The 15,206-nt window shown below is 39.0% G+C and overlaps 1 protein-coding gene across 2 annotated transcripts in view; it reads right to left on the bottom strand.

Moving 5' to 3' along the window:
* The window catches only part of cpne2 (copine II), a 103,879-nt gene that overhangs the window by 15,623 nt on the left and 73,050 nt on the right, over positions 1-15,206 (bottom strand). For both annotated transcript variants that reach the window (XM_061969852.2, XM_061969853.2), the window contains 3 exons: positions 13,558-13,612; positions 13,078-13,129; positions 6,003-6,136 (listed from right to left, as the gene is read on the bottom strand). In XM_061969852.2, the coding sequence (XP_061825836.1) occupies positions 6,003-6,136; positions 13,078-13,129; positions 13,558-13,612 (241 nt within the window). The remainder of the gene's footprint in view (positions 1-6,002; positions 6,137-13,077; positions 13,130-13,557; positions 13,613-15,206) is intronic.

Raw genomic sequence — 15,206 nt, 5'->3', positions numbered from 1 at the left:
AGGGCTTTTTGGTACGGGGGGGTTGCTTGGTCAAATTCAGCTTTGCTAGATGACAGCATCGATAGCCTTTTATTAATTCCGGTAGGTATTCTTTTCGTGGTGGTGGGCGGGTGGTTGCTGTCATGGTGCACGTATTGGAGTGTTGTGTTGGATTTCGTGAATGGTTGGTAGCTGTTATTTCTCAGGTTGAAAGTGACGTCGAGGAAGTTGACGGTTTGCTTGTTGGCTTCAATCGTGATCCGTAGGCCGTTCTCTTTGAAAATTTGGCATATGCGCTTCTTGGTATTCTCGCTGCTCCTTGGCGAGGCGCGACACACTGCCAGTCCGTCATCACGGTAAATACCAAGGTTCAGGTTGAGGCTAGCGAGCTGGGAGAGGAGGAAACTCCCAACGAGTTCACACGTTTCTGCTCCGTCAAAACTTCCCATAGTGACGTCAAATGTTGCATTGTTCTTTTTTTGCCATGGTGTACTGTTGTGGATGAGAATGGAGTTTTTTGCGTGGATGATGATGTTTCTTTCGTTGCCTGTGATTGAGTCGTAGTCTGAGGCGAAGTCTAGTGCTTGAGTCAGTAGGTCTTGCGTGATGGAAGGGTAAAATTCTTCGATATCGAAGGAGATAAAGTTGTGCTGTTGTTTGTCTTGGATGTTGTTGAACCATTTGATTACTGCTGCTGTATTTCTCCATTGGTTGAGTGGTGTTTTGTCCTTGATTTTTGTGTTGACTCTGTCCAGGATTATTTTGCTGATTTTTCCTATTTCAGATTTAGTTGGGTTTATTAGTCGGCATGTTGGGTTATTTGCGAAGTTGGGTTTGTGGTCCTTCAATGTGATGAAGGCTTCCTTGTTGGCTGTGGCGTCCACCCTGTCCTCAAATTGACATTTGTTGAGCACTGTACGACGATCAGAAATGGAAAAATTCAACATCGACTACTCCACGAAGAACATTCCCATACCCGCGCAGAATGACTACAGGCTAAGGCTCATAGAAAAGACGGAACACTTCCTAAGAAGGATGCAGTGGAAAGCACATTTTTTCCTCCACCCTGAAACAAAAGGAACGCAAAAGAAAACTTACGGATTCAAATCTACCAAGAACCCACCCACAGTTGAGGAACTAAAGGATTTTGAGAACGACATGCTCAAAATGATACAATCAGTCAAATTCAAGCCAGTCCGCAACCCACTCCTCACCAAGCTGAAAAATGACAAGGAGCGCATCAAGAAAGTAAACAACCTCATCATAGCTGCCGATAAAACCACAAACTTCTACAGAATGGACATACCAGAACATAACACCTTACTGGACAGAAGCATCACCAAATCATACAAAAAAGCACAACCCAACACCTTACAGAACATCCACCTGGAAAATAAAAGGATCGCGGCTGAACTGGACATTGAGGACAGTAGGTCTTGCGTGATGGAAGGGTAAAATTCTTCGATATCAAAGGAGATAAAGTTGTGCTGTTGTTTGTCTTGGATGTTGTTGAACCATTTGATTACTGCTGCTGTATTTCTCCATTGGTTGAGTGGTGTTTTGTCCTTGATTTTTGTGTTGACTCTGTCCAGGATTATTTTGCTGATTTTTCCTATTTCAGATTTAGTTGGGTTTATTAGTCGGCATGTTGGGTTATTTGCGAAGTTGGGTTTGTGGTCCTTCAATGTGATGAAGGCTTCCTTGTTGGCTGTGGCGTCCACCCTGTCCTCAATGTCCAGTTCAGCCGCGATCCTTTTATTTTCCAGGTGGATGTTTTGTAAGGTGTTGGGTTGTGCTTTTTTGTATGATTTGGTGATGCTTCTGTCCAGTAAGGTGTTATGTTCTGGTATGTCCATTCTGTAGAAGTTTGTGGTTTTATCGGCAGCTATGATGAGGTTGTTTACTTTCTTGATGCGCTCCTTGTCATTTTTCAGCTTGGTGAGGAGTGGGTTGCGGATTGGCTTGAATTTGACTGATTGTATCATTTTGAGCATGTCGTTCTCAAAATCCTTTAGTTCCTCAACTGTGGGTGGGTTCTTGGTAGATTTGAATCCGTAAGTTTTCTTTTGCGTTCCTTTTGTTTCAGGGTGGAGGAAAAAATGTGCTTTCCACCGCATCCTTCTTAGGAAGTGTTCCGTCTTTTCTATGAGCCTTAGCCTGTAGTCATTCTGCGCGGGTATGGGAATGTTCTTCGTGGAGTAGTCGATGTTGAATTTTTCCATTTCTGATCGTCGTACAGTGCTCAACAAATGTCAATTTGAGGACAGGGTGGACGCCACAGCCAACAAGGAAGCCTTCATCACATTGAAGGACCACAAACCCAACTTCGCAAATAACCCAACATGCCGACTAATAAACCCAACTAAATCTGAAATAGGAAAAATCAGCAAAATAATCCTGGACAGAGTCAACACAAAAATCAAGGACAAAACACCACTCAACCAATGGAGAAATACAGCAGCAGTAATCAAATGGTTCAACAACATCCAAGACAAACAACAGCACAACTTTATCTCCTTCGATATCGAAGAATTTTACCCTTCCATCACGCAAGACCTACTGACTCAAGCACTAGACTTCGCCTCAGACTACGACTCAATCACAGGCAACGAAAGAAACATCATCATCCACGCAAAAAACTCCATTCTCATCCACAACAGTACACCATGGCAAAAAAAGAACAATGCAACATTTGACGTCACTATGGGAAGTTTTGACGGAGCAGAAACGTGTGAACTCGTTGGGAGTTTCCTCCTCTCCCAGCTCGCTAGCCTCAACCTGAACCTTGGTATTTACCGTGATGACGGACTGGCAGTGTGTCGCGCCTCGCCAAGGAGCAGCGAGAATACCAAGAAGCGCATATGCCAAATTTTCAAAGAGAACGGCCTACGGATCACGATTGAAGCCAACAAGCAAACCGTCAACTTCCTCGACGTCACTTTCAACCTGAGAAATAACAGCTACCAACCATTCACGAAATCCAACACAACACTCCAATACGTGCACCATGACAGCAACCACCCGCCCACCACCACGAAAAGAATACCTACCGGAATTAATAAAAGGCTATCGATGCTGTCATCTAGCAAAGCTGAATTTGACCAAGCAACCCCCCCATACCAAAAAGCCCTTGATGAAAGCGGATACAATTTCACCCTCACCTATGAACCCACGCCTGGAAACCAACCAAAAAAGAACAGAAAACGAAACAACATCATCTGGTACAACCCCCCATACAGCAAAAACGTCTCAACTAACATTGGCCACAAATTCCTCACTCTGATTGACAAACACTTTCCCAAAAGCAACAGCCTAAGAAAAGTATTCAACAAGAACAACATTAAATTGAGCTACAGCTGTATGAACAATATACGACAAATCATCTCAAACCACAACAAAACAATTGCAAATGAGCCGTCGGCCCCCGGACAGAGCGACCCCAAAACCAACAAAGGCTGTAACTGCCGCAAGAAACCTGATTGCCCTCTCAACGGGGGGTGCTTACAAACATCAGTTGTCTACCAATCTAAGGTAACACGCAAGGACATTAACACATCCGACACATATGTAGGATTAACCGAGGGAGAGTTTAAAACCAGATGGAACAATCACAAGGCTTCTTTCAGGAACCAAAACCTGCGGAATACCACAGAACTCAGCAAACACATTTGGGACCTCAAAGACAATAATGTTGAATATTCAATAACATGGCAAATTCTTGCATCCAGCACACCTTACAATAGTGGTAATAAAAGATGCAACCTATGCTTGAAAGAGAAACTGTTTATTATATATTGTCCAGACCAGTCATCCCTCAACAAGCGCAGCGAAATTGTATCAGCATGCCGCCACAGACGGAAACACCTCCTAGGTAACACATGAGCCAATCACCACGCCCCTACACCAGCCTGTACCCACCCACTCTGTGCCCTATATAAACCATGGTATGTGAATGCTCCCATTAAAATCTCCTGATGATTGAGGGAACCCCCTCATGAAACAGGCCTGTAGAGATGAAGTAGTCTTGTGATTTTTTTCCCCCACACATACATATATTGCGCTCTACTACGGTATCGAGCACTATTTTTTGGATAACCTTATTAATATATGTATATGTATATATATATATATATATATATATATATATATATATATATATATATATATATATATATATATATATATATGTATGAAAGACTTAATATGTATTTATATATATATATATAAGAAAAACCCAGACATCATCTTTGTAGTCATTTTTCTCCTGCGTGGACTTCCGTCTTCCTTTACAATGAGTGAAGCTGCACGAAACCTTGTGTCTGCAATTGTAAATAATTTAGTTTTTAAGTTTTGTGTTTCTTGTAGAATCCATATAAAGTAATATACATTAGCCTATTGTTAAAATAATGAAAAAAACATCATTAAATATATTTGTTTTATTGTATTGTTACATTAATAGCTGTTGTATTGTTATAGGATGGCTTGTTAAACTTTTCAGAGGGAGGAAAAACCAAGACATTTAATATAAAATGTAAAATGAATAAATACGTCCCGTGCATTTTTTTTTACCGTCCCCGGGACGACGGAAGTTACATTTTGTTGTTTGCATTATTTGTTTCAGCATTGAAATTTGAAGATGGTCCCTCAGCTCTTTGACAGCTTTGGCTCTTTTTCAGATCAGCAGACAGACTCTAAGTCTTTCTTAATTACAGTATATATAAACGTTTCTCATTTCTATTCAGACTTCCATATATATTTAATTTCCTTAACGACTTGCCATAATATATATATATATATATATATATATATATATATATATATATATATATATATATATATATATATATATATATATATAAATATATTATATATAAGCCAAATTATCCCGATCCAGATATTACTTTAATTCAAGTAATTAATATTTCCAGGGCTTGAATTTACAACCATTTTAGTCACATATGTGCCCAAAATGTAATCTGTGCAACTTCAAAATATTTGGGAACAAACAATTATTGTATTGTGAGCGAAAGTCGTGGCATTAGCCTCTATGTTGTGAAGTAATAACATAGAGGCTAATGCTATGACTTTCATTGTGTTTCAGTGTATCTTGAAGGATCATGCAAGTAATTGTTTCTTGTTGATGCTGTAAACAAAATGTCACTGTGCAAACCCATGTTTGTTGTTGTACTAAACACAGATTGAAAATAAACCGACTGAAATAATAATAATAACAATGAATAATTTCTAAGTCTTTGTTAGCCGTTTGTGAGGTTTTGTGCTTGTGCGCTACGTTCGCTCACATCCTGTGCATCTCCTGGGGGCTAAGCCCCCCCTGTACTTAAAAGCTAGTGACGCCCCTGCACCTCGGACTGCTTTGCCGAATCTACTCCACAGGCGGTCATGTTTAATTTGATCTAATTCAATAAATATCATCAGCTTCTACTTCTCAGCACTGTCCTTCACACTCACTTTCTTTCTTCCCATTATTGGAAAAAAAGTTAGGTTAATTTCTAGCTTTTGCTAATGCTCGAGTAAGACCAGATGTTTTGGTTGGATCTTCCGTGTTTCACTGAGATATTTTCTAAACTAACTAGTTTCCTTTTGCTTAAAGTAATAATAATGAAATAGTTTTACATATTTTAAAAGTTTTTATAAATAATGTTTGTGGTACTTGGCGATCCAAGTGTTTTCTGAGGTGGTACTTAGTGAAAACAAGTTTGAGAACCACTGCAATAGTGTATCTCACCTTCTTTATCAGAGATTGAGTCATCAATGTGATCCCTTCTGTTTGGGCATTTGATTCCACGAAATGTTACGCAGCAAACAGGCTAGTTTGTACGTACAATACAAATACGAAAATTGGAGCAAAAATTTCAGTCGAAAACAGAATATTAAGAAAATCGGGTTCTCTGCGTACTATGCAAGAATTACAACATTCTTTGCAAATAGTCGACATTGTTGCATTTTCAGTAGGGTGTTAAGCAGACAATTAACATGTGAAAACGCAAGATGTTGGCACCTACCGCTGCTTTCTCTTGTTGAAGGGCCTGGGCAGCAAAACGGGCTACGTGGTTAATAATTGGAGCAAAGTTTGTTGGCCCGTAAAAACGAATGTGGGGTAGACAAGCAGAGTAAGCTTGTGCAATGCCTTCTACACCTATAAAAGAAAGAAAAAAACAATAACATAGGGAATTAAAGACATTTACATTGTTACAGTCTCTATACAATGCACAATATACAGTATACCTGTATATATTTTTGCTTTCATATACTACAGTACTTCAACAAATTCAAAACGATCAAGATGTCACTGAAGTAAGGACTTTTATCCTAAATTGAAGATTCAACAAAAATAAATTGAAGCGACTTTATGCATTTGCATGCCTGAGAAATGGTGGTTATGAGGAAAGAACTACAAGCTGTTGATCTTTGAACGACTGGACGCTTCAAGCAGTGGACAAAATAAATAGTGTTCTTCTAACGGATGACAGCAGATAGTGTAAACCTAATTTCCCTACGCCTTAAGAGCTGTGCTGTTATTGTTGATGTGGCATCACTGCGAACGCCTGAGAATGGACCTTAGATGCACTGTTGCTTGGTATTGGTTGAAGGATGTTACGATGGCGCAATGATGGTTTTTATTTATTTAGCTTTTATTTAACCAGGTAAAAATCCCGTTGAGATCAAAGATCTCTTTTCCAAGGGAGACCTGGCCAAGAGGGCAGCAGCAAGGTTACATTAAAAAGAGTAAACAACACATAAAACATCACATTTACAACATTAAAACTTGCTCACATAGCACATGTGCATACAGACAAGGTAGACTGCAGTCCTTTCACAGAAGCTTTAAACTAAATCAATGTAACAAGGGTTTGAAGTTTAATATTCGATTGTAGGTTATTCCAAGCCTTCGCTGCTGAAAACCTAAATGCTTTCTTGCCCAGTTCAGTTCTTACTTTGCGGACGACAAATTGCAGAACATTCATTGAACGAAGATTGTGACTTCCTTGTTTCTTTGTTAAAAGACAAGACAGATAAGATGGAGTGATACCCAGAATGGTTTTGTAGATGAACACATACCAATGATTGAGGCGTCGAGCACATAAAGATGTCCAGTTAACCATTGAGTATAATACGCAATATTATGGTGGGAGGTATCGAAGGAGCCAAAGACGCTCTGAAGATTCAAACTCTCCCCCACAGAGTGGGCAGACATCAGAGTCTGACTTCCCTGTGAGGTGCGTCCATCTGCAGAGGGTTGGATAATGGCTGCTGCGGAATCGGACGATATGGGTGAGGTCCTCCATCCTTAGGATACTTCCTTCGGTGATGTTGCATTTGCATGTGAACAGGGCTTGGGAGTGGGGGTGTTCGCAGTTGGGGAGCTTATTTCCCCGCCGGATGACAGCCTTCCCTGTTAAAGGATCCATCTGGATCCATCTGGAGGATTGCAGTGTGCAAAGTCTCAAAAAATCTGCAGTCCCTTTGGGTCCCTTTCTTGCAAGTTTGGGTTATCAACTGCTTCGACAAGTGTTTCTAAATCACAGGCGATGGGTGTGAGATCCAATTTTCTGTACTCTTAAGCCAGGTTAAGACGGCTTCAGGTGTCGTTTTTTCTGCCGAGAAGAAACTGCTACAGACTCCCGGGCCATCCATGAAGGACTTCTTGTCCCCTGAGTATCATCATCATGGCTCCTCCATTGGTGGGGACGCCAACTGGAGATCTGCAAGTCGCTTTCACCCACCTCATTGATGGTATGCTGGACTTTCTCCAACTGGACTGTTTGCGGCATCGATTTATCTGCGGGCGTCAGGAAGATAGGTGCCGGGGGTTGGCGTTCTCAGGGGGGAAGGGGACGTGTTTCACCGACTAATCGCTGAGGAGCAAGTTGAGGTATTCTATGTTCAAAGAACAGTTGAGCTGTGCCAGTCTTTCGCCGTCAGACGATTAGAGTCTGCGTGATTCAGCTTGCTGGAGTCAGTCGTCCGCCTATAGAAGCGACATGGTTTTGTAGGGGGGCTCTCGTGGAATGAGGTGGGCCTTTTTCAGGACAAAGTCTTCAGGAGTGGACTGGTAGTAGGCAGTAATGGCTCTGGTAGCGTTGAGCTGAGTACTTTCAAGATTGCTGAGGTTTGTTACTGAGAGCCAGGAGGCCCAGGCCTGGGAGCTCTACTCTGCAAGTGATAGATCTGTGGCGATGTAGACCGCCTGTCAGCTGTGCAGGACAATGAGTTGACTGCGTGGGATGACCATTGCTATAATCGTGCCATGATCCAGATGTTTTGTGCTGCTTTGATAGTTTTTATAATTAAGGCATCACATTCTATGGTTTATAATGCACCAAATTGTTACATTGTATTAAAGAAGTACAGCACCCCCATTTTGAAATAGCTTTTGAAATACGTAACAGGTTATTACAAAAGGAATTAAAACATTTTTTAAATGTGGCATTATGTAATAATGAGGTGAATGTGTATTACATTACATAATAATGCATTGTTACACACGTTACTTATTTCGTAATACAGACTACGGCTGGGCGATATATCGAGTTTGTAAGATGTATCGATATATTTTTAGACACGTTATGAATTAAGAAAATATCGTAATATCGATATCATTTATTTCACGTTAAAATTCCCAAACGTCGCTTATTTGTTGTGTTCCTTGCTCTCCCCCGCTCCCCCTCCATGGGCTACTAAACCACTCACCTTCCTCCTTCCTCCTTCCAAGATGTGCTTGCACTATAAGAACATCCACGATTGGTTGGTTGTTTACTATGATTAGTCACGATTGGTTACGGACAGGCCAATCAGAGGCAAGATAGGGTGGGTCATCGAACCAGGAAGGGAAATCACAAAGTGCCTGCCTGCAAATGTATTTTTTTATCTGAGTTTGATACATTTTGTATTATTTGCACAGCTATGTTATTTATTTTACAAACCCCATTTCCATACGAGTTGGGAAATTGTGTTAGATGTAAATATAAACGGAATACAATGATTTGCAAATCCTTTTCAACCCATATTCAGTTGAATATGCTACAAAGACAAGATATTTGATGTTCAAACTCATAAACTTTATTTTTTTTTGCAAATAATAATTAACTTAGAATTTCATTGCTGCAACACGTGCCAAAGTAGTTGGGAAAGGGCATGTTCACCACTGTGTTACATGGCCTTTCCTTTTAACAACACTCAGTAAACGTTTGGGAACTAAGGAGACACATTTTTTAAGCTTCTCAGGTGGAATTCTTTCCCATTCTTGCTTGATGTACAGCTTAAGTTGTTCAACAGTCCGGGGGTCTCCGTTGTGGTATTTTAGGCTTCATAATGCGGCACACATTTTCAATGGGAGACAGGTCTGGACTACAGGCAGGCCAGTCTAGTACCCGCACTCTTTTACTATGAAGCCACGTTGATGTAACACGTGGCTTGGCATTGTCTGCTGAAATAAGCAGGGGCGTCCATGGTAACGTTGCTTGGATGGCAACATATGTTGCTCCAAAACCTGTATGTACCTTTCAGTATAAATGGCGACTTCACAGATGTGTAAGTTACCCATGTCTTGGGCACTAATACACCCCCATACCATCACAGATGCTGGCTTTTAAACTTTGTGCCTATAACAATCCGGATGGTTCTTTTTCTCTTTGGTCCGGAGGACACGACGTCCACAGTTTCCAAAAACAATTTGAAATGTGGACTCGTCAGACCACAGAACACTTTTCCACTTTGTATCAGTCCATCTTAGATGAGCTCAGGCCCAGCGAAGCCAACGGGGATTCTGGGTGTTGTTGATAAACGGTTTTCGCCTTGCATAGGAGAGTTTTAACTTGCACTTACAGATGTAGCGACCAACTGTAGTTACTGACAGTGGGTTTCTGAAGTGTTTTTGAGCCCATGTGGTGAGATCCTTTACACACTGATGTCGCTTGTTGATGCATTACAGCCTGAGGGATCGAAGGTCACGGGCTTAGCTGCTTACGTGCAGTGATTTCTCCAGATTCTCTGAACCCTTTGATGATGTTACGGACCGTAGATGGTGAAATCCCTAAATTCCTTGCAATAGCTGGTTGAGAAAGGTTTTTCTTAAACTGTTCAACAATTTGCTGATGCATTTGTTGACAAAGTGGTGACCCTCGCCCCATCCTTGTTTGTGAATGACTGAGCATTTCATGGAATCTACTTTTATACCCAATCATGGCACCTACCTGTTCCCAATTTGCCTGCACACCTGTGGGATGTTCCAAATAAGTGTTTGATGAGCATTCCTCAACTTTATCAGTATTTATTGCCACCTTTCCCAACTACTTTGTCACGTTTTGCTGGCATCAAATTGTAAAGTTAATGATTATTTGCAAAAAAAAATGTTTACCAGTTTGAACATCAAATATGTTGTCTTTGTAGCATATTCAGCTGAATATGGGTTGAAAATGATTTGCAAATCATTGTATTCCGTTTATATTTACATCTAACACAATTTCCCAACTCATATGGAAACGGGGTTTGTATGTAGAAATAATATTTTTCTATTATATTTATGTTATGTAATTCTGTGTTACTTAAGCAGTTTATTTTCTGTGCTGTTAATACCCATTTTGACTAACTGGGTTAATAAAAGTGTCACTGACTGTTTACAGTACAGTTGTCATTCACTTCAATTTCACTGAATATCGCTCAAAAAATGAATATCTTTATATGTATATTTAAACCAAAAAATATATTGATACATATATCAAATATCGAAATGTACTTTTTCGTCCCTATCGCCCAGCCCTAATACTGTCCATGTTTAGTGATAGAGAGACCAAACCAATCAGAGAGCGCTGTTCAGTATTGTAGCCACTGATTGGCTCAGCATTACTATATGGGAATAAAAGAGTGTATAGGTGACTAAAGGCTGTTATTTCATGTCTTGAGGACTCTCATAACGCTTCCGTAGTAAAAATGTTTAAACATATTTTTTTATACTCTAAATATGAAAATATTTGATTTATGATGAATAATTCCTACTCCACAGAGATGTGTTTATCACAGCCATTTCTGGAACCAATTAACAGCAATAAACGAGGGACAACTATATCCTTAATATGCACTGTACCACTGAAATACATTTTGCATGACTTCATTGAACGTTACAGCAGTTGCAGCTGGTACTCAAGTTGTTTTTCCTTTGTTAAACAAAACATACCAAATAAAACCTTTGTTGATGCTGTTCGATAACTTTAAATATTTAGTACATAATTTTTTCAAAACATTATTAGACATATTGCATGTTTGGTTTTGGAGTTATGCTTATATAACTTTCATATTTAGTATGACAGTTATATTGTCATATTGAGTAAAAAAACTAATTTTTGTGTTTGCAAACCTTACAAAAGATCATGTTTCTAGTAAAACTCACAAATATACATTAATACGGGCATTATTTGACATATTGCATGTTTGGTTTTGGAGTTATCTTTACATAACTGTCATATTTAGCAGTGGTTCTCAACCTTTTTTCAGTGATGTACCCCCTGTGAAAATGTTTTTAATTCAAGTACCCCCTAATCAGAGCAAAGCATTTTTGGTTGAAAAAAAAAAGATAAAGAAGTAAAATACAGCACTATGTCATCAGTTTCTGATGTATTAAATTGTATAACAGTGCAAAATATTGCACTGTTATATACTATATATAAAACTACTATATACTATATACTATACTATACTATTATACTATATATAAAATTACTAAAAACTTGTTGAAAAATAAACAAGTGATTCAATTATAAATAAAGATTTCTACACATAGAAGTAATCATCAACTTAAAGTGCCCTCTTTGGGGATTGTAATAGAGATCCATCTGGATTCATGAACTTAATTCTAAACATTTCTTCACAAAAAAAGAAATCTTTAACATCAATATTTATGGAACATGTCCACAAAAAATCTAGCTGTAAACACTGAATATTGAACTGTTGCATTTCTTTTCATAGTTCTTTTTGACAGACATTTTAGTGAGGGTCAAACTATCATGGCATGGGGTAAACTCTGGGTTTATGGTAATGAATGGAATAGCCTACTTGATTTGATGTTCAGTTTATGAACTTACATTCATATTTTGTTGAAGTATTATTCAATAAATATACTGCATTTATAAAGGATTTTTGAATTGTTGTTATTTTTAGAATATTTAAAAAAAATCTCACGTACCCCTTGGCATACCTTCAAGTACCCCCAGGAGTACGCGTACCCCCATTTGAGAACCACTGATATATAGTATGACAGTTATACTGTCTAATTTTTGTGTTTGCAAACCTTACAAAAGCTCATGTTTGTTATAAAACTCACAAAGATACATTATTTCAGGTATTATTAGACATTTTGCATGTTGGTTTAGGAGTTATATTTGAATACATTTGTTTTGCTTTTTTTGCATTAACTCCGGATTCTAAGAACATTACTGTCATATTGAGTAAAAAACTAATTTTTGTGTTTTCAAATCTTACAAAAGCACCTGATTCCAGTAAAACTCACAGAGATACATTAATACAGGCATTATTAGACATATTGCATGTTTGGTTTTGGAGTTATGTTTACATAACTGTCATATATAGCATGACAGTTATACTGTCATATTGAGTAAAAAAACTAATTTTTGTGTTTGCAAACCATACAAAAGCTCATGTTTCTAGTAAAACTCACAAAGATACATTATTTCAGGTATTATTAGACATTTTGCATGTTTGGTTTAGGAGTTATATTTGAATACATTTGTTTTGCTTTTTTTGCTTTATCTCAGGATTCTAAGAAGATTAATGTCATATTGAGTAAAAAACAATTTTTTGTGTTTGCAAACCTTACAAAAGCACCTGGTTCTAGTAAAACTCACAGAGATACATTAATACAGGCATTATTAGACATATTTCACGTTTGTTTTTGGAGTTATGTTTATACAACTGTCATTTTGAGTGTGACAGTTATACTGTTAAAAACACATTTTTGTATTTGCAATTATTTGTGTTGTTTAGTTGTACGCACCATTTAAATCTGTACAACAATAATGTCACATAGGTCATCATGAAGCCTGTATCAAATGTATCAATACATACCTGAGCAGAAGGGGTTTGTGGGGTTAAAGTTGATGGCAAATTCATGTGAAACCTAAAAACGACAAGAATGACAAACTAAGACTTATACTGCATTGCACTCTAAATATTACTGAGTCCATTTCTCGCACAATATCCCTCCTACCCTCTGTGTGTGTGTGTGTGTGTGTGTGTGTGTGTGTGTGTGTGTGTGTGTGTGTGTGTGTGTGTGTGTGTGTGTGCGTGCGTGCATGTTTGAGTGCATGCTTCGCTCTCTCTTTTGTCCTTTTCATCAGTACAGCGCCATGGCAACACAGATGGGTTAACAATTGCAGAATGATGCGAATATGCAAGTATAATGCCTGCTTTTATCCGTGTGTGTTTGTGTAGTACATACAGCACAATGTTGTTGTACTATAATGATACAGCACATGTTGAAAACACACACACACACACACACATATATACTGTATGTACATCAATGGCCGACAAACACACATCTACCTTCCAGTCTGGTGGAAGTTGGGCTCCAAATCCCAGAGCAGGAAACATTTTGTCACTGAGGGGGAAACCATGGCAACAGATTGCAATAGTAGTTAAACCTTTTTTCACGTTCCAATTCAACACGCTGCATTTAGACAACAGTGGAAATCTTGTTACCTGCTTCTCAAAGAAACATAATCATGCGCATGCATATTTATGCTAAGACAAGCAGTGTGCTGGAAGGAAACTGAAGCAATTTTGACAAATAGTCTCTCACTGCATGCATCATTTTGTGCAGTGTAGGTATCTTGTATTCCCTAAAATGTAGGAACCAGGGCTATTGTAATATTGAAATGTCAATATTTTAGAATCAGACTGGTTTTGTTTGCATATGTATTTTTTTCCAGCCCTGTGCTTTTTAATAACCACCAACAGTGTGCGTGAGGTTTCTTGTTAAGACTTACCAGGAATGGGCAATATAGCCGAAAAATCGATATTGAAATACATTTTGCAGCTCTTTGCGATAACAATAAATATCACAATATATTATTTAGCACAAATGATTATTTATGACTATTTTAAAACAAGTTAAAACGGATCCTGATTTGGCTGCTGTTGAAATGTAATATGCACTTATTAAGCTGTTGTTTGTAATACTTTGTATTAGTTTTGGGCGATACAACAAATTTGGTTATTGATCCAATACCAAGTAGTTACAGGGGCAGTATTGGTCATATCAATGTTCATACTTAAAGGGGAACATTATCACCAGACCTATGTAAGCGTCAATATATACCTTGATGTTGCAGAAAAAAGACCATATATTTTTTTAACCGATTTCCGAACTCTAAATGGGTGAATTTTGGCGAATTAAACGCCTTTCTAATATTCGCTCTCGGAGCGATGACGTCACAACGTGGCGTCACATCGGGAAACAATCCACCATTTTCTCAAACACCGAGTCGAATCAGCTCTGTTATTTTCCGTTTTTTTGACTGTTTTCCGTACCTTGGAGACATCATGCCTCGTCGGTGTGTTGTCGGAGGGTGTAACAACACGAACAGGGACGGATTCAAGTTGCACCAGTGGCCCAAAGATGCGAAAGTGGCAAGAAATTGGACGTTTGTTCCGCACACTTTACTGACAAAAGCTATGCTACGACAGAGATGGCAAGAATGTGTGGATATCCTGCGACACTCAAAGCAGATGCATTTCCAACGATAAAGTCAAAGAAATCTGCCGCCAGACCCCATTGAATCTGCCGGAGTGTGTGAGCAATTCAGGGACAAAGGACCTCGGTAGCACGGCAAGAAATGGCGGCAGTTTGTTACCGCAGACGAGCGAGCTAAACTCCCTGGATGTCTTGGCTCACACCGTCCCTTATGCCACCGAAGATGATCAAGAGAAAAATATTGACCCTAGCTTCCCTGGCCTGCTGACATCAACTCCAAAACTGGACAGATCAGCTTTCAGGAAAAGAGAGCGGATGAGGGTATGTCTACAGAATATATCAATTGATGAAAATTGGGCTGTCTGCACTCTCAAAGTGCATGTTGTTGCCAAATGTATTTCATATGCTGTAAACCTAGTTTATAGTTGTTAGTTTCCTTTAATGCCAAACAAACACATACCAATCGTTGGTTAGAAGGCGATCGCCGAATTCGTCCTCG

Source organism: Nerophis lumbriciformis, linkage group LG10, assembly GCF_033978685.3.
Source record: "Nerophis lumbriciformis linkage group LG10, RoL_Nlum_v2.1, whole genome shotgun sequence".
Classification (NCBI taxonomy): Eukaryota; Metazoa; Chordata; class Actinopteri; order Syngnathiformes; family Syngnathidae; genus Nerophis; species Nerophis lumbriciformis.
Note: the sequence above shows the minus strand (reverse complement) of the source record. Positions and strands in the feature narration are given on the sequence as shown.